General features: G+C 37.8%; 1 protein-coding gene across 2 annotated transcripts in view; it reads right to left on the reverse strand.

The window, feature by feature from the left end:
• The window catches only part of GLS (glutaminase), a 78,299-nt gene that overhangs the window by 36,874 nt on the left and 16,352 nt on the right, over positions 1–25,073 (reverse strand). For both annotated transcript variants that reach the window (XM_063116247.1, XM_063116248.1), the window contains exons 5-11: positions 24,828–24,907; positions 21,175–21,338; positions 15,739–15,797; positions 5,275–5,307; positions 4,607–4,665; positions 2,561–2,627; positions 1,232–1,282 (exon numbers count right to left, since the gene is read on the reverse strand). In XM_063116247.1, the coding sequence (XP_062972317.1) occupies positions 1,232–1,282; positions 2,561–2,627; positions 4,607–4,665; positions 5,275–5,307; positions 15,739–15,797; positions 21,175–21,338; positions 24,828–24,907 (513 nt within the window). The remainder of the gene's footprint in view (positions 1–1,231; positions 1,283–2,560; positions 2,628–4,606; positions 4,666–5,274; positions 5,308–15,738; positions 15,798–21,174; positions 21,339–24,827; positions 24,908–25,073) is intronic.

Here is a 25,073-nt window from a genome sequence, read left to right on the forward strand (position 1 = left end):
ATGAGTCAGAGAACATATCACACATGCCTAGTTCTCAAACTAATGGTAGGCAAGTATTTTAATGAGCAAGACAGTGTTGTTATGATTTAAATGTTCAAATATTAAGTTGCTAGCCAGATGGAGGATGAGATTTTCCCCAGGCTTATTTTCTAGTCAGCACAATGCTGTAAATTGCTCTGATTTAATAATGACTGCTCTTTATAGCCAAAATACATCATTCAATCATTATGGAGGTATACCATACTACAGAAGAAGCCAAATTTATGGCAGAACCATGACAATTCATATTCGTCACTAAAACTGTTTAATGTTATTCTGAACAGAACTGTTGAAAAATATCCCAAGTTCCAATCACCCACTTTTTGTGGGATCAGAAAGTATGCTGGTGATTTTCTACTTAACAGCTTAATCTTATATCTTGCCAGTGCACAGGCACGTAGGGATATAGTGAACCATTTCTGCTTCAGCATAGTACTAGAAAACTACTCTGGCTTCATAGCATAGCATAGCATCACTGAAAGCAGGTGCAAATATTTAGACATAGGTGTCCGTCAACTGCACATTTCCCATTAAGAACAGGCATTGAGAAATGCAGATTGCTGAAAGCAATCAGTACCTGATTAGTGTTAATCCGGTCTACAAATTAACTGTAAAGCTAACATGGTTATATCTAGATTTAATGTTGACTCCTAGTTATTATTTAAGAGAAACTTAGTATTTACATTTTTAATTAATAAAAAAATCAAATGTATTTTTTAAATCAGGTTTCCTGATACATGTTTTTAAAAACACTGATTTTTATCCACATTGCTATAGCGTTAAACAATCCTCATATAACCCTAAAGCATCCATGGGTTCTGTGAGGGTTGTTTAACCCTGCATAATCAATACTCGCATAACACAACTCCCAAGTGGGAATTGCATATGCAAAACGGCAGCCACAAGTGCCCCACACATACACCGCAGGTGGGCTGTCATATCCTGTGAACAGCCTCACTGATTTATTTTATAATTCTCTAATACTGCACTAGATCTTGATAACACAAAGGATGGGTGTATAATTTTATTGTTTCTGCAAAATATGTATGTATAAATAAGTTAGTATTATACTATGGTTAACTGTTGATTCCAGTTTTGAGGTTTTGGTCAACATTATAGTTGCTCTATTATTTCTTAGCTTTTTACATTTTCTCTTTGAGGACTACAGATGTGATGAAAACTAATTAGTTACCTGGAAGTAGAAGTCCAATATGCCAACCATATCTGTGCCTTCTGGAAAACACTGGAAAATAGTAGCAGATTTTAGCATATTATGACATACAACAGAAACTACCATATTTTAACTAAAGTTCTTGGGATATTGAAGAAAACAATAGTTTGAACTCTTGGCAGTGCTGAAGAGGATTGTGAAAAGCAGAATGGACAGTCCTTAGGGGGGGAAAAACTCCAAGACTTATCTGCCAAACATTTAATTATCTTTCTGTGACAGCGTCTTCAGCTATTTATATTGCAAAGCAGACACCGAAGTGCATTTCTCAGCAGTTACTTTTACATAACACTAGAAAAAAGCCATGAAGCCTTTTAGGATAGAGGCTTGAGGATATGTGTGATGAGAAGGGTTGAAGTTCTGTGTTCCATTTCTGTTTCCGTCTGTGCTTCCCCTCTACCACCTGAACCAGCTTCCCCGGGGGGGGGGGGGGAGCAGGGGGGTTGCTGCCTTCCTCTACCCCAAGCAGTTGCTTCTGTATCATACTTGGTCCTCGAAGCTGCACAGAAGTTCCCAATCATACCATAAGTAGGGCAACTGGCTTAACTTTAAAAGAAGTCTATCTCACTGAAGTTAGTGGAATATACTCTTATTGATGTTAGATACATTGTGTACGCATGCATGTGCATACACACACACAAAAATAGCAGTTGCCACAGATTTTTGTCCCTCGGTTGGGTATTCCTGCTTTCCTCCCACCTTTGCATTGAAAAAAAGACATACAAGTGATTCCAGTATCAATACAGGGTCAATTTTGCCCCTCCTCCATTTTTCTGCCTCCACTCTGTTGTTTCTGCCAAAACAAAAAACCTGACAACAGAACTCTTAAAAGCATCTGTCCAATTTAATGTTGGATTGGCACCTTAAATACGTTCATTATAAATGTACATTTTAAGAACTGCTTTGGGGATGCGGAGAAGGTGACATCATGAGATCAAAGCCAACAGCCAATTAGCACATGTAACCCAGTAGAACCAAGAGTCTCTGAGCTAATTCTTGGAGAGGACTAGGTACATCTGACCAGATCATTGGAAAGTGGAACCGAATTGTTATACTCATTGTTATTGCTGATTATATGATATAGGTGCATGGGAAAAGTGGCACACAAAATTAACAAATGAATGAAGGGAGCTTTCAGAACTGAAACTGCATTGTACTCTATGTATGTATTGTATTCTTTAGTGAATCAGCATTTTGTCATTTTTTAAAATCACTATGAATTGTTCTCTGTAATTTTTTAGTAGATAATATGTAAATTGAAGGTTGTGGTGGCAATGTAATCCAAAAACATACTTTTTTCTCTTTCAGGTAGTAGCCTATTGCAAAGTTTCGGTCTCCACTCTCTCTCTCAGACTGGAACCTGGGAGAAAAAGGAAGAAAAGTGTATTGAGAACTGACACCTACTAACAATACTGAAAGCTTCTAGCGTGGATGAAGCTTATTTAAAGACAGGATGAACCTTTTTAATAACAAATCTATAATATTTATTTAGAAAAATGGTTATTAATCTGAGAAGTTGAATTTTTTTTTACAGCATTTAATGGAATTCAACACCACCCTTGCCACTTTTAAAACAAGATAAGAGAAATTATATTATCATATACCTATATGATGATGAGCTTATGTTACTATCATAGCCTCTCTTTAAAGAAGGTAGCAGAGTTAAGTAGATATATGTTTGGCAAAGCATGATATTTTGTTCAGTGTGGGCAACATATTACATTATGGGGATTATTCAAAATAACATTGTGGAATATTACTGGCCTCAAAATATCGAGTATTTCTTCAATGTCTGATTTGAACACATTTCCAGTAAAATTGTGATTGAAATAAGGAAACTAGAAAGCCACAGAAAAGATTGACAGTGTAATCCTGTACTCAAGAGTTCAATGGGGCTTAATCCAGGTAAGTAGGTATAGGTTTGCAGCCCAAGTTTAAAGTGTCTGTGACCACAACTCTGGATTCCAGCCATGGCAAATAAAGGTCAGGGTAAAAAATACTTCCATCATGCTCTCGCTCAAAATTTCACAGTTGCAACACACAATTCTAAATTTTGTTACAACAATCATTTCTAGACTGCATATGTGGACTGGCAGATGGTGTGATATGCTAGAATTACCTCAGAATTTGAAACTAGGCCAGACTTTAACTGGCAGAGGACACAGCAGAGGCTGCTTCCTGACAAGCCATCACTGGAAGCAAATTATAGAAGTGCTCTAGAGTTTGTACTGGCTTAACATTGCTTTGGAACAGCATCCAAGGTGCTGTTTGTCCCCATCCACTTACAAAGTTACTAACTGTTCAGTCACAGCATACCCAAGAGTCTCTTCCCTGAGCCAGTCCAAATAATTCCATGAGCCAATTTCTGACTGCAAAAGGCAGCCAGGCACTCACTTTCTTAGTGGCTGCTTCACAGCAATAAGATTCCCTTTCCATAGGAGGTGCTTCAATGCCAAAATGTCTTTTAAAGGATTGTGAGGTCTTTTAAATTAGGTTGACTTCTGCTGACTACAATTAAGTTGCTAAAGTAATGAAATTCTAGAATGTTTCTTCTGGGGAATCTTTTGTGCATGGTTAACCCAGGATTCCACAAACCCGCTTGTCTCCTTGCTAGAGGCAAGTTTCCTTCCCCTATCTAGTGGGATCTGTTGTGCTTCCACCACAAGACCTTCTTGCAGTAAACCCCCTCTCTATTCCCTGGGGATAAAAGTAAAGTTGTTTGCTCTTCTCTGGCACTTTTAGCTATGAGAAAAAGCACCAACAGCCTTCATTGCTGCCGCCTGCAAAACCTACGCCACAAAGGAAAGAAGCGGTAGCCACTTTCCCTGCCTGTTCAGTTATTGCAGGAGACTTCATCAAGTGGTGGTGTGGTCTTCAGAAGCCCAACTCCTCATAGGAGGAAAACCACCTCACTTTCCCTCCACAGAAAAGGGGGAGAATACAAGGGTTGCCTTCTATGCTGCGAGTTTGACTTTTGCAGAAAACAAGAGCTGTTGCTGCTTCCTCCAAACCCTATACAGAAAGAAACAAGCCTCTCTTTCCTCTTAAGGATAGCTGGGGTGGGGTGATTTCTCTCTCGTTGGGGTTTTGGATAGGGCAGCACCAGGAAGATGCTGCTTGAAACTTCTACAAAAGCCCAGCACAAGGGCAAACACAACTCCCTTTCCTACATTCTCTGGGCATGCCACAGTAGTCAGAGTAGAGAGGAGTTGACAATCATAAGTTATTGGTTTGTCTAATTAATCAAAATCTGAAGCCCACTGGTATGAACCCAGTATTATTTAGTTCATCATGACATAGTTAGAAATAATGAACATTTAAACTGAAAAACATACTTACGTTGCATTACTGAACCCAACATACTCATTTCCAGCCATAGTATTCATGAACTGCATCACCTGTTAAAGGAACATCACAACGTTTTCAAAATGTGGAATAAAGGATCCCATAACACAAGTCACTGTGTGGGTTTGGATGCGATGCTAAATCATAGTTTGAGGCTATGGGAGCAAGCACAGATGAGGAAGAGACCGGAAGCATTCACTTCTAGTGTGTAGTTCATTATGTCTGAACCAGGAACTACGGTCACTTTAAACCAATAAGCAAGATCAAACTGTGCTTTATGATCCTGACTTGTTTTTTTTTTTAAAAAAAAACATAGTTTTAAAAAGAAAACACAGGTCAGGCATAGTGACAGGTCAGGTGTAGTGAAAGACTGTTGTTAGTTTAAACTGGAAAGAAGATGCTTCTGATTTTCTCCTTGCCTGAGGCTCACTCCATAGTGCTGAACTATGATTTAGCATTAAGTATGGACCGAACCTTTAAGTTGCACCATGCACCTAGCAGTGCTTAAGTATTCAAGCCCACACTAGGCCAACAGATTTTGAATCCCAGTTGACAATCAGAAGTGAAGGACAGAATGTGGAATACAGCAAAAAAAATCTTACTCTGTACTTTCAAACATAAAGTACAGGAAATACTTTTTAAATATTGTAATGCTCACTTACATAGTCAAATTTCTCAGCGTTGTTTGCTCCTTGCTGAAAGGAAACAAGACATATTTACAAATTTTGTTATAACAAGAAAAGCTTTAATTCTAGTTCACTTTAGTCTATAGCTACTTAAATATTACTATTTAATATTAAACTATTGTTTTATTAGTCTATATATCTAAAGATAGGTTTCTAAGTTGTTTTATTAAAACTTTAAGGAATGCTACAGAATATGTCAATTTAAAAGTTACCAACGTGCAGGAAACAGAATTGAACATTAAATAAGGCTAGCTTTATTTTAAATGCTCTCTACTCAATTACAATTTAGTGCCTAGGAAATTCACTTGCAATTTATTGTAATCAGTGGTACTTTAACTTTCCAATCTTGCAGTCTGAGGCTGTATTTTACATTTTGCTTGATAGTACTATATTCAATGGTATTGCTAATTATTTTGTGGGGTAGCATTTAAATAACTGGGTAGAAGAGTGTTACCATTACTAAAAAGACAACTGAATGAAAAAGATTTGGCTAGGATCAAAGAGCCCTGCTGGGAGCTTTCACTTATTGTACATCTTTCCTGCCACTTGAAAAAGCTATTCTCAAAACCCAGGAAATGACTCCAACACAGCATAATACAGAGCAACCAGGGAAGCCCTGATATATACCTGAGAAATCTTATATGCACCCATGAGCATCTTTGTATCTAAGCCATTAATGTGTAACAAAAACTAGGGTAGCAAAGATACTGTTCACAGCTAATTCAACAGATTCCTTAAAATGTAGGATTTTATGAACTGACAAATATCCAGTTTGGAATCAGTGGAACTTATGGAACTGGGCACAATGCTTATGCTCCCCCCCCCACCTCACGCACACACCCCTGACACAGCTCTAGTTCAGCATCAGCCCCTGCTTTTGAATCTCAAGGGACTGTATAAAGGCAACTCTGCAAACTCCTACTGCAATGTGTTATACTGATATATCCTACAGCAAATGTACAAAATCTAGAGTCATACGTGTGTGTGTGTATGTGAGCATGACTAGGTATGCTAAACCAAGCAGTTAATCTGTTTAAGCTATACAGGGAGAAAGAGCTTTTAAACCAAAAGGGTAAGAGCCCTATTGCAGAACTCTCTTTACACTACTCTGGGTTTTGGACACACAATCAAAATCTTGTTACAGATATTTGGGACACATAGATATTGAAAAGGATATTTCCTTTAACAAAATGCCAAATCTTAACTGATGTGTAATTCTTTCCATACGTAGCCTCTTATTTGCAGGAATAACCATGGTCACCAGATCAAAATTTCAGAAGTACATAATACTATGGAAACATAGCTATAAAGTGCTAAGGAGGTAGGGTACTTTAAATAAGGCAGATTCTCTGCTTTTTATATGGTTACAGTGGCGTGGTACAAGGTACACTCTTGTTTCTAATAAGATCATCTGGCAACTTTATCTGTGTCCAAAGACTTAGCTACCAGACATTTTCAAAGAGGCATTTCTTTCCATTACCATTTAAAAAACAGATTCTTCCAAATTAATAAGCTTCGGTTAACGCCACAGAAACATCTGGTTAATGTTTTATTTAGCTGTCATCTAAAAGACTGCTTCAAAAACCATCCAAGAAACATTACTTGCACTACGTTTAGAATAAGGGGGAAGAGAAAAAAATTGAAGCCTGTATATACCAGCGTTCTATTCAATGAAATGCATAAAGCCAGCCTCATTTCTCATTCTACAAGTGGATTAGGGTGTTGCAGATAATCTGTTGAAGCCACACGCACCAGCTCATCTAGTGATGTGCAGTCATACACGTATGATCACCAGCTGAAAGAATACCACACTGTTGTGTCAATGTTAAGCACCAATAAAATCAAAATGCTGATACCCAAAGAGTCAATGACTATTTAAGAAATATGCTAAAAGGGTTAAGCATTGTGTTGAAAGTTATTAGAAAAACAAGCTTTTAAAAAAGTGTAACTCCAAATCTGTTCAATGAAAAATAATTAAAAGAAGAAATTACCAACTTCATTGAACTGTTGCAGTTGTCAAAATATTCCATAGATCCTAATGCTGTAAAATATGTAACAACATTTAAACCACAAAAACCTTTTAAATGCACAGTGAATGTTGCTTTGGGAAAGTGGGTCAGCATTAGTTATGGGATTCTGTACTGATCATTGTTGTATGGTTAAGACAGTTAAACTGAAACAAGTTTTGCGTTTCTCCCCCACATTTCAGGCAGAAGGAGAAAGATGCTTAATGCAAGAGTAGAGAAATGTTTGGTCCTTTCCCCACCGAAAAAAAGCTTTCACAGGTTTGGTACTGTTAGCAGAATAAACATACAAAACAACAGTCTGAGCATATAATCAAAGCAAACTTATTTCAGCTTTTATCAAATCCAGAGTTTTCTTGCCTTTAGGTTCTACAAGAAGAACCCTTTTCCCCACAACACTTTTAGAAACCATTTTAAGTACATTGATAAAGATGTTGATGAGTCTCTTTTAAAAGAAAAATCCTAAACATGGATTTAGCTTGTAGTGCCTGAACCCTTCTTTCCAATGGCAGTCTTAATGCATAAACTTAGCCACTACATCTTTGTCAGTATGATGCTTTTCCCTTTTTAAAAAATAAATTAAAATAAAGTAAAGTTAAGGCAACAAGAACAAACAAGGCACCAAATATTGTAGAGATTTGTTTGCCCTACAGCAATATTGCTCCATTTGAAGGTGGAGCACAAGGCAATCCTTGTTCTCTACAAATTTTCTTTTCGCTTGGGTCTAACTTTCCAGTTTGTGGAATATCTCAAGTTTTACCTTTGAAATTTTACGACCAGTTCATCTGTCGGCAGATGTACCATGCAATACATAACTTCACAAACATAATATATACATATATACACTTACAGTGTGCATGCTTGCATGTATATTTATGTGTATATGCACACTATTGTGTATATACAAATGCATGTCTATGAACACAAAGTACTTTAAGACAGAGACAATCTAATGATAGGCACATCACTCATGCACATTTCTGAAAGAGATATATAATATCAATATTTAATAAGAGGACAGGATCTCCTTTTATTTATACTAACATTTCATCAGCATGCAATTGGATCTCAGCAACTTATGGAATATGTTTTAAAGATTGTTTGCGTTAATAGGTCACTAGGCATGTAAGTATGAAAAACATAATTCTGTTCTTAATATTGCTGTTTGAATTGTATTTTACAAGTTTGTGTCAGTTTTCCAGTTATATATTAACCAACCAACACATTTCTGAAGAGTCATTATTTAGCAATTTAGTTATATTATGATCAAATAGAGCACCCTTACCCACTAGTATTTTAAATTAGGACCCTGATCCAGGCTCTATATGTATACTGGAGACCTGTGGAGTCTGTATGCACAGGAACTAACCCATCATTTTATGTCAGGAAATGAGTCATCCAGAAAATCATCACTGTATGAATGGAGCTTTCCCAAACAGTGATGTAAAAGAGAAATTTCAGTATACATAAGGCAACCCATGATCAGGGCTTGATTGGACCATTTAAAACAGTGTCTAAACATGAAGATGCTTCAGAACCAATTAAAACAGTATTTTGCCTGTTGATGAGTTGAGAATTAGAATTTTAACTCAATTTGCGATTGTTACATTAAAAACCTTCAAACACAGCAGACTGCATTATCTAATAACTGGATTAAGAGTTTGATCAAGATTTAGAGTAGACCCAATGAAATCAATGGGACACATAAATCATGACTAAATCAAGTTCCATTATGGGTCTACTCATAACATTTCAGACAGAAATCATAAGTTGAAGAACTGAGAAAAGTTATCAGGCGTGAGTGAATAGAAACATGGGGGAAGGTGATCTGTGTTTAAAGAAATCAAGTATCATTGGTTTCTGTACATATAACCATTTATTTGCAGGATTACTGAATTGAGTAAACCATTAAAACACAGAACAAGAGAGTGCACACCTTTAGGGCATAAAGAGCAGAGTTGTTCTATCGCACATCTATAATGATATTGACACATGCACATACAAAACTGCTGATTTTCAGCACATTATAGTATGACTAATAAATTAAATCCAAGGAGAGTCAATGCAATAAATTCCATGGGACCAAGCAAATTACCTACAATCTGGCACACAGCCTGTAGTCCCTTACCCCAATCACTTTGGTCACTAGGAGCATGCAAACACTCCATTCCCCCCCCCCTATATAAAAGAATGGCTTATTTCCGGGAGGGGGGGGAGAGCTGCACTTGAAGACAATAGAGCAGCATGAACAATAGTATAAACACCAATATTTATTGCCTATAATCTATAGTTAATATAAGTTTCACTAATAAATATTGGTAATAAGGGGAAATGGTATATTTAACCATTGTATACAATAGTATTCAGAATATTGAAAAATTTTGCATTTTTTCACAGCTTTCAATAATGTTTAGGAACCCATGCATGCATGGTTCCTCACCCACACCCCAAAACATCATTGGAATTCTTCAGTTCTTTCACAATGTCTTAACTATACTATCCAATACAGATGGTGATACAGACCAAGCCAGGAACATAACTGAATTTCCAAGCCTTTCCTCTAAATTCTAAGCCACACAAAAGAGCAGCTCCACATACAGCATAGGAAACTTTTTTCTTCCACCATATTTTTTCATTACCTGTTCTATATAGCCACGGTGATCCATGCACTGGTAACCTCACAATCAGACTACCACAATGTGCTCTATGTGGGGCTGCCCTTTTGTATGGTTCAGAAGCTGCAGCTAGTGCAGAATGCAGCAAGTTAGGGTGCTCACTGGGACACCTAGCTATGCTCACTTAACGCCTGTGTTAAAAGAACTGCACTAGCTGTCTAATAGCTACCGAGCTACAAAAAAGGTAATGTTATATCATACAGAGCCCTAAACAACTTGGGACCAGATACCTAGCAGACTGCCTTCCCTTATACATACCCAGGTGACCTTTAAGATCAGGAGAGGAGGCCTTCTGGTCATTCCAAAGTGAACAGAATGTCGCCATGAAGCATCTTGATGGTGGGCCTTCTCTTTGGCGGCATCCTCTGGAAAACCCTCCCTCATGCATTTCAGGAGGCAGAAAATGTGACTTCAAAAACATACTTATTCACCCAGGCTTTCCCTGGGTTGTAAGTAAATGAATTATGCCATTCCATTTTACTGCTCCCTTAATTTTTTACTGTCGGTAGAAGCACTCTAATGCTGTGTCTTAATGTTGTGTTATTAATACTGAATATTCATATTTATTGTGAACCACTGAGAGATTATTATATTCAGTGGCATATAAATGTCACAAATAAATAAAATATATAAAAACAGTTATCAAGACTTCCACAGCCTCAATACAAATAATAACAAGAAGGACCTTTCAGCATATCTTAGAACTAACTCAAAACCAGTCTAGTCTTTTTTGGAAACTCATTCTGGGTTGCACTGGACACTGCAAAAATTATCAAACAATAACTGAATAAATGACCAGTACCAGCAATAACACAAATATTTCAATACTGAAAAGCAGTATTTTCTGAAGGGCAAATTGCTAACAATTGTTGCTTACCTCCAATTGCTATGTTTTTATTAACTGTATTTAAAGCTAATGTTAGTTCAAGCTGTAAATCTAGAGATTACAAAGTACATGCAGATAGAAAATAGGCTAAATATTAAGACTAAATATTAGTCTTACCTCCAATTACTATGTTTTTATTAACTGTATTTAAAGCTAATGTTAGTTCAAGCTGTAAATCTAGAGATTACAAAGTACATGCAGATAGAAAATAGGCTAAATATTAAGATAGAAATTAAGACAAAAGTATCTATTGGCTATAGTTTGGGAGTACATAGGTTTTAGGTTATCTTTAAGGGGCAAACCATTTGTTAGAACTTAAGAAAACTTGTCAATAAATGGATTGGATCATGGGGTATCAGGAATAGGCGATCTTGTTTATACATTTTTTTCAAACTGTCTGATTCTTTATAACCTTTATGTTTATTGTGCAGCTAATATTTTGATTATTAGTAATTTTGAAATTAATGGAGTGATATGCTGGCTTCTCAGCATTAATGTTTAAAAGGAAAGGAGGAACAAAGATAGTAGGTACAAATAACAAAAGAAATTCCAAGTCTACATTCTATTTCCTAATTTATATGTATAAATCTCAGAGCCAGAACTGTAATACCCAATTCATCCCATAATATTTTGTTGGTGTACACTAGAAAATAGATGAAAGAGAACATCCACAATTGGCTAAGACTGGATACTCCAGTCTCCATGGTTATCACAATTTTGTATTCTCACTGTGCAGTAGTTCTTAAGATTTGTTGCACCAAGGATCACTACTCTTACTTGTTTTTCCTATCTGGACCATCAATTTTTGTTTATCTACAGCTGTAATGTGAAGGCCACTTGTGAATTAAAACCATTTTTCTGTAATGTAGTGCACTAGCTCTGTTCTGTGTCACTGGGTCAGTCAAGACACTATTATCTAGTAAGTCCACATTAAAAGTAACTCTCATTCATTAAGGCTATCAGTGCAGCAGTTACTATATGATACGGGAGCACTTTTCAAGCAACTCTCCATATGGCTGCCACAATGCAAAATCCCTATATTTTGAATTTGTATGAATTGTTGTAAACTGCCCAGAGAGCTTCAGCTATGGGGCATTATAGAAATAAATAAATAATATAATAGCACACTGATTGATAAGCAATTGAAAATGTGGACATGACAAAGAATCCCTAGGCACTAAGATGGTAAGAACTCCTTTCCTAGTTCAAATTGAAGATCCATCTAGGCAAGCACTGTATTCAATAGTGGCCAGCAACACGCCCAATAATGTCATTACCCCACACACTCAATACAGCTGCATCTGTAAGCCAAACTAGATCTATGAGGTTTTGTCCCGATCCTACAACCCCCAAGGTCTTATAGGCACGTAATGCTTTTTGAAACATCTGGGATTTTCGTTGCTTTCACAACTAGTGCTGAATTTTCATAGTGTATCAGATGCATCCTTAGTAGAGGAGGCAGAATATGATGTTTAGTCCTGATCCTGCAAACCCCCAAGTTTTTTTTTAGACATCTCCCCGTTTGGGGGGTTTCTGGGATTTTTGCTCCTCTGGAATAAATGCGTAGGGGTCTGATGGTGGATCAGACGCCTTCTAGGAGGTGGGGGGTATGAAGTTTTGTCCCAATCCTGCAAACTTCCACTGTTTCAGAGGTGAAACAGTGCCACTGCTCGTGTGGGAGGACTTCAGCAAGACAGAGGCAGGAGAGAGTCAAATTACACTATTACTGTGTATAATACAGTAATAGTATTACTGTACACACAGTAGCTTAATAAACTACTAATAAACTACTAAATAAACTACTAAATAATAAACTACTAAATAAATTACACACAGTAGCTTAATAAACTACTCATAGCAGCTTGTTAGCCTGCTCACATGGCAGGGGATCATGGGCTATTTTAAAAATTAGCTACAGTAAGTAGCTTATTAACCCATCATGGGCTATCATGACATCTGAATGCAGCCAAAGATATTCCACTGATGCAAAGGAACCTTGAACCCACCCACCCCGCCAAACACTAACTGCAGCACAGGGGATTTTCATAGGGATGATGTCTTGGGAGGGAAAGATTAAATCTTCCTTTCCACATGCTGCAGTCCCAATTTGGAACACCTCCCCCCCATGCATTGCCTAGTACTATTTTAAAAACAACAACCCTAACCCCACTATTAAACTAATTTCTAGTTCAGCCTTAAGTGGCAACTTTAATTTTATTTAACTATTTACCATTACTTGATCTAGAAAAGCAGGGTGGGAACCCTGTGGCCCTCCAGTAGTTGTGGGCTCAACTCCCATCTAGAAAATTACTTTCCTTCTCATTTTCATTACGGCTTCAATTTCTAACTAGTGTGCCATGGACCATAAATTTAATAATCAGTCAGAACGACAGATATAATTTAACTACTCATACCCAAGGGGCTTATATAACTTGAAAAAGACTTTGCAGCATCTCCATATTGTCCTGGCCAATTTCGGACATGCACTATGCTGCATTTTATTGGTTTCAAATGTCAGTTGGTTTAGAAAACTAAGACATAATAAAATAGAAAAAAGAAGGTATGTTAACCAAGCTAGAACTACTGGTTCTATTACATCTATACACTTAACATGCAGTAAGATAGCCATTTAAGGGCGCAATTCTATGCCTGTTTAGAAGAAAATTTCCAGCATGCCCCAGCCAGCATTGATGGGAGTTGTAGGTCAATTTGGGGAGTTGTAGGCCAGACTGGATGCTGAAGGCCTTTTTCTGTCTAAACATGAATAGGATTGCACCTTAAGTTGCTTAACTACTAGATTCTCAATAATGTATGTCATCTTCAAGAGTATTTCTTACAAACATGGGCTAGTATGTTCTGTGAAGTTATTTGCAAGGCTGCTACAATTCTATTCGTAATTACTTAGGTCCCCCATTGATGACAGTGAGACTTATTTTCAAGTAAACAAATGACTAAGCTGCATTTATGAATGTTACTAAGTATGATCTTCAATTAACTCAGGGGAATGACAGTTTTAATCTAGTAAGATTTTACCAAAGTATAAATAGTTCAATGTGCAGATCCTTGAATCTTCATAATCACACACTTGATTTTCATGAAAGAGCTTTTCAGTAGATGTACCACATGAAATGTCTTACAATCACTTTAAACAAATAATGATGCAATATGGTGATTTATGCCTGCTGGACATGCAGATAACTACATGCAAAGTTTCAACGCAATCCAGTATTGGCTAGAAAGTTTGTTATAATTTTATTGTTGTAATACCATAACTGCATGCAATAAAAACTAAAGCTGCAGTATATTACAATGGCCTGAAACCTACACTGGCCCTCTTAGATTTTTTCACCCCAATAAAAACACATTTACTTGGAATTCTACTAATTTAAATGGAATGTATTTCCAAGTAAGTGTGATCTTTGGATCATACCTGAGATTACTGTGTAACAGACTGTGCTATAACAAGAATTACACGCAATAATTTGATGAAGTGTCTGCCACTTATTTTAAAACTCATTGTCAAAAGGAATTTTTAAGTTGTTTAAACCTACAGAAAAAATTAAACATGAATAAATTTACCTGTCATACTTAAGGCCATTTTCCTTCACCTATAGCTATTAAAGATAAATGTTTAAAGCAGGATATTTTTATACTTTCTTAAATATAAAGAAAAGCAGAAAATCATGAGCCAAGACTAAAATAGTCTTTCATAATAAAAAGTCTGGGAACAAATTAATGGATGTTAATATGCAATCAACTACATAAGTTGTCCATTTTTAAAACCTTCCATTTCAAAACTATGGAAGAGTGAAACGTTCATTAGAAGTCACTTAATTCTAGAGAATGGTAACTGCAAGATTAGGTTTTAATTCTCATAGTAGAGATTTCATTACACTGAATGAGTAATTAAGATATATTAGTGATGAAATTTAAAAGTATGTTAAATAGTTGTAAATTCATTTCATTCAACACGTACATACAAGTTTATGCAGAAAAAATGATTTAAACCACTACAATCATTAAGTTACTAATCCAACCATTTTACAAATACATTTATCTAAAGAAGAAGACATTCTTGAATTGGTAAAATGTGAGAATGTTTAATATTAAAGAAATACCAAGAAATTTGGCTTTGCACCTCATGAAACTATAAACTGAAGTATAAAGCATTCTCTATAGTGGTCTACACTAAAACCATTTTTGTTTTAAATTCTTTACAGGAGATTAACTGCAACAAAATGCTCAGAATAAGGTTTAGGAAACACTTTTAATTGCATATTAAAACTGATACACAGGTTCATATATAGAAACTTTAAAATGAGTTGCATGCTTCACAGAACACAAAATCTCAAGTAGAACATATTATGTTTATAAAATATTCCTCTCACTGTCTAGTATTTCAGGCCATAAACTAGAGAGGCATGTATATCAGAGAAAGAACCCTTCTTTAACCCTCGTGGTTTCAAACAGTAGTTCAGGACTGTATACAAGTGCTTTTCAAGCAATAAACTCAAAGAGGCGGACAGGGACATAGAACAGAGTACTAGAAAAACACCAGCAGCACTTCCCCTTAAAAATTCTCTTGCATTACATCCCCAAACTCCTTTTAGAAGGGGGGGAATGGGGAGCTTCCGAAAAACTAACACTAAAAATAGTTTCAGGGGCACACATGCCCCTTTGGATTCAAATTGTTTTGCAGGTGCAACAGTCTGACCACATGCTTCTCTGAACTGTGAGCTGAACTTCAGGACATGGGGTTTCCATGTCCGTATAGAATCTAAAAATACACAACACAGCTTTCCACAAAAACTATTCATAGTGCAATTATCACAAAAACTAAGGGTAAACACTTTACCTTGATTAAGGAAGTGATCACAATTGCTCCAGCATTTACCATAGGATTGTGAGGTTTGTCTGCAAAATAAGAAATGTATTCAATCACATGCAGTGACTTCCCAAACGAAATTTAGAAAACCGGAGTAAAGGTCACCCACTCATATTTTACATTACCGCTATCCTTCTCATCGTTCACTTAAACAACTGATGGGCACTACATGCCACCCCTTTGTCATCAAGTTCCTGCATTCTAGAGTACCACTTTTCTTCACATTTTATACTCCTGACTGGGAACTGTCTCCAATTTCCTCCCAACATAAAGCCAAAGCAGGCAATGTTAAATGTATGACTGCATTTTACCTGTGTTTTATCCATTAAATCAGGTTTGGGCAACTGTGTGAGGACTGGGAACCATTTTCTTCCCATAGACACCTCTGCATGGGATGGTGCTGCCATCTCCTACCATCAAGTACTAAAAAACTTTGTTTGCAAGCTAAATTTGACCATTTGGGCACTCCACAGTCATTGTGGGGGGAAATGTTAATTTATTTTTAAACAAAACTTGGGGACAGGCAGGAATGGGGGCAGCATGTGGCCCGTGGGCTACCCTCCCCTGCTTTAAATATAGTAGCCATGGCAGCTCTTGCCCAGAATTAGGATTATGAGGTGCTGGAGTTTACCTTTCTCCCTTGTTTTAAATACTCTAGCCCAGGTAACATTTCTTTGCCCTCCCCCCTTCAGATGGAGAAAATATTCAATCCAGCTGGGAAGGTTTCCTCATGGGGTGAATATCAGTTTCAGGACAGGTGGGTGTTGATTGGGATCACAGGGTGAGGGAGAAGGATTAACCCACTCTCCAAGTACTGCAGCCCTAAAGCTTAACTGGGCCTCTCTACAACTGCTGTTTTAAAAGGAAAACACGCACATTGAGTGCAATCACTCCTTTACATGGTAGCTGTTTTGACTCTTAAATGCCAAAGTAACAGCATTCCCTAACAGTCTGCTCCTCCATCACCTCTGACCTCCCCAGTTGAATTGCAAGCAGGCAAGCTTAAGATTTGTATATGCCAATTTAAAAGCTGAAGCTAGAGAATTTGACAGATCTGACCTGTGGACCTCTGTGATATTACAGCATCTCAAATCAATGGCTAGGAAGTATTTGCAGACTGAACATTTATTTAAGAGATTTCTACCTTATCTTCCACACAAGCTCCCTCCCCATCCGAGTGTAGCTTATACAATTTAAACAGGATCAAAACACTCAGTTCACAAGTTACAACAGTTAAAGCTAGATGCTAGGAATGACAGCAGTTTAACTACAAAAGATAAAATAGATCTAAAATCAGGTTTCACGAAAAGCAGAAGAAAATAAATCAACCCCTACTGGGCATCTAAAAGATATCAATGTAAGGACCAGACAAATATGTTTGGGGAGAGTATTACATAATTGAGAAGGTCTCAGGTGCTTCCACGCAGACAACTCCTAGCATTACCAATCAAAAAACATTGGCAGCTATTCCATCTTTCCCTCCTTAGTGGATTTTCTGTGGTAAGAAAAAATATGAAAAAACCATAGGGAAAACACAGGAGAGTTACAAATGGACGATGATGTCATCTGAACGACCTAGTAAAATGCCATGAAGGAGGCAGGGCAATTGCACAATAAAAAGGAAGCACAACTAATACACAAATTTACTATTTTTAGTACTTTTTAAAATAGACAATACATGTAAAATAAAAATGTGACCTAAATTAAAAATATGCATCACTTCTGCCAGGTATCCTAACTAATTTTGTTCCATTGATCAGACACCATCCATGCTTTGGCTATGAATTCTACATCCATCCATACTTTTGGCTATGAATTCTACATAAAGAAAAAGAGTTGCCACTGAACTAGAAAAATCGTAACAAGTACAGAACCTAGTGTTATCTAGGTATCCAATACAAGATGCTGTCAACATTTGTGCAATGAGGAAAACAGGAAACAGAAAATGTTTCAAATTCCTTGAACAAGTGTTAATTTAAAAGAAGTCTCTACGATGAAAAGAAATTACCTCAGCTATTTTCTGCATTTTAGGACTGGTCCTCCAAAATACTGATATGACATTGTGGTATAGGAATACTAGTAGACTACATTTAGGGCAATCTAAGAAAGTACATGCACTCTATTAATGAAATATTGAGCTGATATGTAGCAGCATTTTTTAGACACAACAGTGGATGCATCTTGCCTTTGGAACAGATTGCAAACACTTTCACACTTGGAATCTTGCCATGCATGTTACAGTATCCTAGATTTTATATATTAAGAACTTAGTGACCACCATCAAGAAGTTAATGGCCTGTAACTCAAGGCTAAATACATGTACAAATGCACAAAGTTGCTTATGCTTGTAATGCCTCAACCAAAAAGTAGTTTTAAATTACATCTCAGACTATCATAATTTATGATGACAGGATAATGAGAAGCACTGTTTGTGAACCTACTCACTTATAGAAATTAATATCATTGGTAACTTAACATTAGTGCGAATTGTGTATATGGTGCTACCAATGTATGCATGATACATTTGAGCATATACGCTCTCCCGTGCGTCTTAAGTATTCTGACCACTTTTCATAATTCTTATATTGCTTGGTATATGGTCTTTACAAGAATCAGCTGTTACAATATACCGCTGATGTACTTGTAGCTGTTGTCAAAACTGTTTTATTTAAGGGGATTAAATGAAGTAGGGATCTTCCTCTGTTCCTTGGGTTGGTACATTCAATGCAACTCTTGAGTAGTTCCAACAAGACTCAGCTTCATTTTTTCACATCACCAAATGTAATGAATACATTGGGCCTTTAGGGGCATGGATGATAGCAATTCCGAGGATTGTGGCTACTAGAAAACTGCTAGTAGCCACATCTGTGCCTGACCAGTTTGAGTATCATGATTGTTTATGATACGTTGTTGGAAAAAAATTGGGAGAGTATTTGTTGTGAACAAGTGAAATCCATTATGTGACTTGTGCCAAAATGCGGTGTGTTAATCCCCGAAGACCTGGATCTAGAGTAGGGTAAGTAGAACTCCACAACATAACTCTCCTCCTCCTCCTCAGTGCACCCCCCTGAAAAAGGGCTCCTGAGAACAGGGGAACCTCCAGGATGGCATGGGATGTAGCAAGGGGGATGATTGGGCAGGGGCACTTTGCACTAGCGGAGTTCTGCTTTCACTGTTCTGGATCCAAGCCAGAAGGGCCTAAGTTAACTGTAATAAACCTGACTTCTAATTCTCTTGCCAGCAATGCCACATTAAAGTGTGAGCAGGTTTCCTATAATAAAAGTGGAAGGTGAGGCCGCTGCTTTTTGATCATCATTTGACAGAGTTCAGCTCTTGTTTATGAATAAATTACCCTTCTCGAAGTTTAAAGTTTATATATTTTTGTGAACTTTTGTACATTTTCTTTCTCACTAAATATTTTGTTGAAAAGTAAAATTGAATTGTGTTCTGATCACTCGTCTACATCTAAACAAAATGCTGAGTTTCGTAGGTGAAAATGTGCATATTCCCAGTAGTTTTTGTCTAGTAAGCAAAGACACCTCTCAGTTGCTATGATACTGAATTAATTTTTAATAGAATGAGAATTAAGAGATGGCATTTGAAGACCGCGTGATATGTCCACTGTGGAATAGATTTCCTGTTTACCTGAAACGAAATGCTAGGGACTTAAAATACATTTGATTTAAAATTACTGTTAACATATTTATTCACATAGTAAAATTAACTGGTTTAGCTGCTTCTTGAGTTTTAAATTCATTTTATTAGTGCCCATAGATGCTATATAAACTCAGGAAGCACAGACCATGGTGGCTTATGTGTACCAGTTGTGTGGATTTGCATTTGTATGGGATTTGCATAATTACTCCCACGGGTGTGGCTTGCTGTGTCATGCAAACCCAGGGAGGGCGGGCTGTTGCCTTGCTTAACAAGCCACCCAGAACCCATGGGCTGTTTTAGGGTTCTGGCTTGTCTTGTTAACTAAGGCAACAAGCCGCCCTCACTACCTTTGCATGACATGGCAAGCTGCGGCAGCCAGGGTAATTATGCAAATCCCCACCCCCAAGCACATGAGGTGGAAGAAATAAGCCACCGTGGCTCACTTCCCCCTCCGTGATCGTGTGAACCGTCCGAAAGTCTTACATTTACAACAAATGTGAAGCATTTAAAGTAGTTCCCTGGAGGGGGGGGGGGTGTCGGTCGGTTTGCACAATCAAACAAGCCATGGTGGCTTATTTAAATTAGCAGTGTGTGCTGGACACCAGTAGCCTAATTACCCATCTGGGCATGGATTGTCATGTTGTCTGAATCCAGGCAGCATGGCTTGTTTGAAGGGGAAATAAACCTCTTGGGTTATTTGTTCCCCCCTCAAACAAGCCACGGCATCAGTGTTCAGATGATATGACAGATCACATGCGAACAGGTAATTAGGCTAATGGTGCCCTGCATGAGCTGCCAATTTAAACAAGCCACAGAAGTTTGTTTTGATCACATGAACTGGGTCAATGTGTGTTTATCTTTATATAATATTTACAATACACACTCTACTAATATTGAGTATGGATTTGAAATACATGGATTTAATGGACCATAGAAAATTGTGATAAATTCTGATAACTTCCGCAAATATCCCCATGAGAAATAGACGATTGCAGGCATAGGCATGACTAGTGCCAATGAAACCCACTGGTGTCTGGGCGAGCTTTAGGGTGCAGTCACACTGACTACAGAAATATGTTGGATTATTACCCTTTGCTTCTCCTTGTCCTTAAATATTCTGCTGTTATTCCTTGCAAGCACAAATTGCAGCAGCAGAATTATAGAAGCACCATGCTAAGACATTCACTCATGAGATTATCCATTTGGGTGGAGATGTTTTGTTTCAAGCAGAGGTGCTTGCTCACTGATCCACTAGCTATGCAGCTACTAACAGATTCCCAGCCAGTCCACTGTTCCCACAATGTATTTTACGACCACACAAAGAAGTAATGTTCTTCAAGAGAGAAGCTAGTTTTCCCACTACCAAACCTAGACATGGAATACACCCAAGGGATAATATAAATGGCACCAACTTTCCCCAGGAAAATAGCTAGTATCGGTATGCCTTCAGTTTTTGATACAATCAACCTGCTACCTGAGCTCTCTGGCAGGCACATACAAATATCTACATCCTCTTAACTCCTTCCTCTTAAACCTTGAAATGATATTTGTTTTAGTCATATAACAGCAGCAAAACATTTTAAACCAAGTAAAATCCTATGAAATTTCATGGGCAGAAAAGACAGAAGGAGAGAAGCACTCTAGTTCATTCTTTCCTCCCTCTCACCCACTCCATCTTCTTCCACCCCTCTCACTGTACTGTTTCACGAGATAAAACATTGTGAAGTGGCAATTACATAAATAACTTACCATCTTCATTGAGGAACAATTTATTGAATCTTAGTCCACTAGGTTCTTTACCAACGTATCTGTGTACATATTCAGTGCCAAGGTCATTAACAGCAATAGCATATTTCAAAGGCTTTACACAGGATTGAAGACAAAATGGGACTTTGGTATCTCCAATAGAATGCCTGTAAGACAAATAGTATATTACTCATTCCACATTGTCACATTTGTTTTGCGAAACAGACAGGCAAGTCCTGGTGCAGGGACTTTGGAAAGGGACTCCTCATTATTATTATTATTATTACGCAGTTCCATCAGAACAGAACAGTGTTTTTTCATTTGTATTATTCTATTAGTAACCAAAGTTTTGTGGACAGTAAAGTTTAGCTATTAAAAAAAAACTCTGCAAAAATCCCCAGTTAAAATAGTCAACAGCACAGATTTTCAAAGAGAACTGCTCCACTAATATTGCAGCACAAACAATGGTTACATACGATCTCTAAGACATTATTTGTTACAAGCAAACTATTTTAACATGAACCACTAGGTTCACATAGGGAGAGGCAAAGCCCACAAAGAGCATAATTATTTTATTAGCTGTATTCCTATAAGCACTTGGGAGGCCTTATACATGTGGGCCCAATGTAGACATAATGGACCAGTTCACACAACACAACAGCCTAACATGAGTTATTTAACCCACAATGAGGCAATGGTGCATCCGGCTGTGATTTTGCATATCCAACCCATACTCAGGGGTTGTCATGTTGTGCAAACCCAGAGAGAGTGGGTTATGTGAGTGTTAAACAACACTTGCATAGCCCTGGAATAGACTATAACCCTAGAACACTTGTTTAACCCTGATGTAACCCAAGCTCGCCGGGTTCACACAACACGACAACTCCTGACCTGGGGTTGAATATACAAATTAGAGCCCATGTTGTGCGAATCAGGTCAATGTTTAACCATGGTTATCTGCCTGACCTCTGATTAAGATCCCAAAGTAGAGTGAAAACATGGTTTAGCTTATGTAGACTCTGCCACTGAAAGGAGACCTGCTTATCACTTTGCAAGTGGAGAGGTGGAAACACCATCTTAACCATGCTTTGGTCAGTGCCGACACAATACTTAATGCCAGCCATACTATGTAAACCCACTTCAAAGAAGTGGTTGATTCACATAACATGAAAACATGGGATGTCCAACCTCAGGTTCAAGCACTTTCTCCCCACTCTGTATGCTTCAATTCTCTTTCTTCCTTACAACAAAATACTGTCGCTTACTGTCCATAGTTACTAGTTCAGGCTTGGAGTGCAAGTGCAAAACAGCTTACTGGTTCAAATATAAGGGCAATCTATGGCTTGCCAGAACAAGTTAGTGATTGAAGACAGACGCATGCAAGGCCAAGGCATGGACCAAAGAGCTTAAGCATGATATGGCTGTTACATCCAATCCAGCCAATGGCTTCACATTCTAGTTTGCAGCCAATCCTTAATTGTGGTTTAGATATTCAATGAAATGCTTAACCCATGAGATAAAGGAAAACACAATTAAGTGTAACATCTGCATAGGATGAGGTTGTATAAAGGAAGCCAGCTGAGCTTTTGTTCAGTCACATCAGAGCACTGTGTCTTTACAGAGTAGCTCAGGGAACACAGTTCCCAAGGCTGGGAAGCTTCCCTGAACATGATTCTCTGGGGTGGCTCCAAATCTGGAACAATTCCATGGAGCCTTAAAAACAGAAAAACAGCTATTTGGGGCTTCCTGCACAGTCCCCTTTGAGCAGTGCTGTGTGCCCCATACTTGGTTTTTTGTTTTTTAAATAAGGGATTTGATGCAGCTATTGTAAACCAAAAGCATGAAAATGAAACCAAAACTAGATAGAGTTCAGATAAACTCTATTGTAAACTCTGATTTTATTTATTCTTTCCACATCCTCAGAGGAAAGTGTTATGCTTAAAAAGCATCAAGACTCTATTTTCGATAATAAATATTTTCATTGTTTGTTTATCTGATCTAAGCAAAAAGGCTGGGAACCCACAGACATCTTCTCTTTTTGTTTCCAGTGAGGTACTTGAATAAAAGTTTCCATTGTGAGCACAGGCAAAGAAACCAAAACAAACACACCAACATGGCGCGCGCGCACACACACACACACACACACACACACAGAGATTGATTGATTTACATAAGCAGCATCAGGAGCACAAGCCACAGCCCACTGAAGTCAAATGGCAAATCTCTCATTATTTAATAGCCAAAGATCACACCTTAGTGAACTATTGCATGTTTTATTCCCCAACTATATAATTCATTCCTGCATATCTACCTGCAAAACTGGCATATTGCCATGTTTTCCTGCATTACTAGCAGCAAGCACCTTCAGTCACAAGCACTTCCCAATCCATACAATCTTCAACTGGACTGTTAATAAACATAATTACAGCAGCACAATATACTGCAAGATACAATAAATCTAGCATACTGCCATATGTCTACTTTAGCTTTGAAGAAAATTGGCTATCTGCTACTAGACATAAGCAGTTTGGTTAAGGTAATTTCCAAGGGTTATTTATACCCTATGAATGCCAGATGGTTACGGCAGTTAGCAATGTGCAGCCACTCTGCAGCCACTGACAATGCTCAGTCTTCATTGGGCTCTTTTGTGATTTCCCCTGCCCCCTCCTGGGGGAAGAGCCCCAAAGCCCCTATGAAATCTCCTATATTTACCACACCACTTCTACTGAGCAGGAAGGAATCCTTTCCCACAAACCCTAGGGTTCCCCCAAGCCAGCACTACATCTAGTGGTAGTGAGTTCCATAATTTAACTATGCACTGTGTGAAGAAATACTTCCTTTTATTTGTCCTGAATCTCCCACCAATCAGCTTCATGGGATGACCCCGGGTTTAGTATTTTGAGAGAGGGAGAAAAAGATCTCTCTTTCCACATTATCCATACCATGCATAATTTTGTACACCTCTATCATGTTTCCCCATAGCCTCCATTTTTCCAAGCTAAACAATCCCAGCTGTTGTAACCTTCCCTCATAGGGAAGATGCTCCAGCCCCTTAATCATTTTAGTTGCCCTTTTCTGCCCTTTTTCCAGCTCTATAGTCTCTTTTTTTAGATGTGGTGACCAGAACTGTACACAGTATTGTAAGTGTGGTCTCACCATAGAATTATATAAAGGCAGTATGATACTGGCAGTTTTATTCTCAATTCCTTTTCATATAATGCCTAACATGGAGTTTGCCTTCTTTACAGCTGGGTTGACATTTTCATCAAGCTGTCCACCACAACCCCAAGATCTCTTTCTTGTTCGGTCACCACCAGCTCAGATCTCATCAGGTTATACTTGAAGTTGTGGTTTCTTGCCCCAACATGCATCACCTTACACTTGCTTACATTGAACCGCATCTGCCATTTGGATGCCCACTCTCCCAGCTTGGAGATCCCTTTGGAGCTATTATATTCAGCGGTATATAAACATCATAAATAAACAAACATATAATAAAAAAGCAAGTCTTCCAACTAGCGCCATAAAGAACACACATTAGGGATTTTACAGAATTGACTTGAAGTAAATTTGTTTCCTGAAATTTAGCTTTCTGCTTCTATCACTATAGCTGACATTATTTGAACAGTTCAGATATTTAAGATACAATATAATACCTCTGTCCATCGACTGTGCAAACAGACACTGCCCACAAGTCAGGACTGAACTTAGCCAGTTGTGGAATATAGTCAGCAACCTAGTCAAAACAAAAACAATAATGTCAATTTAAGATTATACTGCCAGGCTACAAATGACTTACAGGAGAAGTACAGTCATTTAAAAAAGTGTAGATAGATAAAAGGCTCTTCAGTCCTAAACATAGTAGAGGATCAATCATACTGCCTTTTGAGGAGAGCTACTTG

Source organism: Elgaria multicarinata, chromosome 2 (assembly GCF_023053635.1).
Source record: "Elgaria multicarinata webbii isolate HBS135686 ecotype San Diego chromosome 2, rElgMul1.1.pri, whole genome shotgun sequence".
NCBI classification, from domain to species: Eukaryota; Metazoa; Chordata; class Lepidosauria; order Squamata; family Anguidae; genus Elgaria; species Elgaria multicarinata.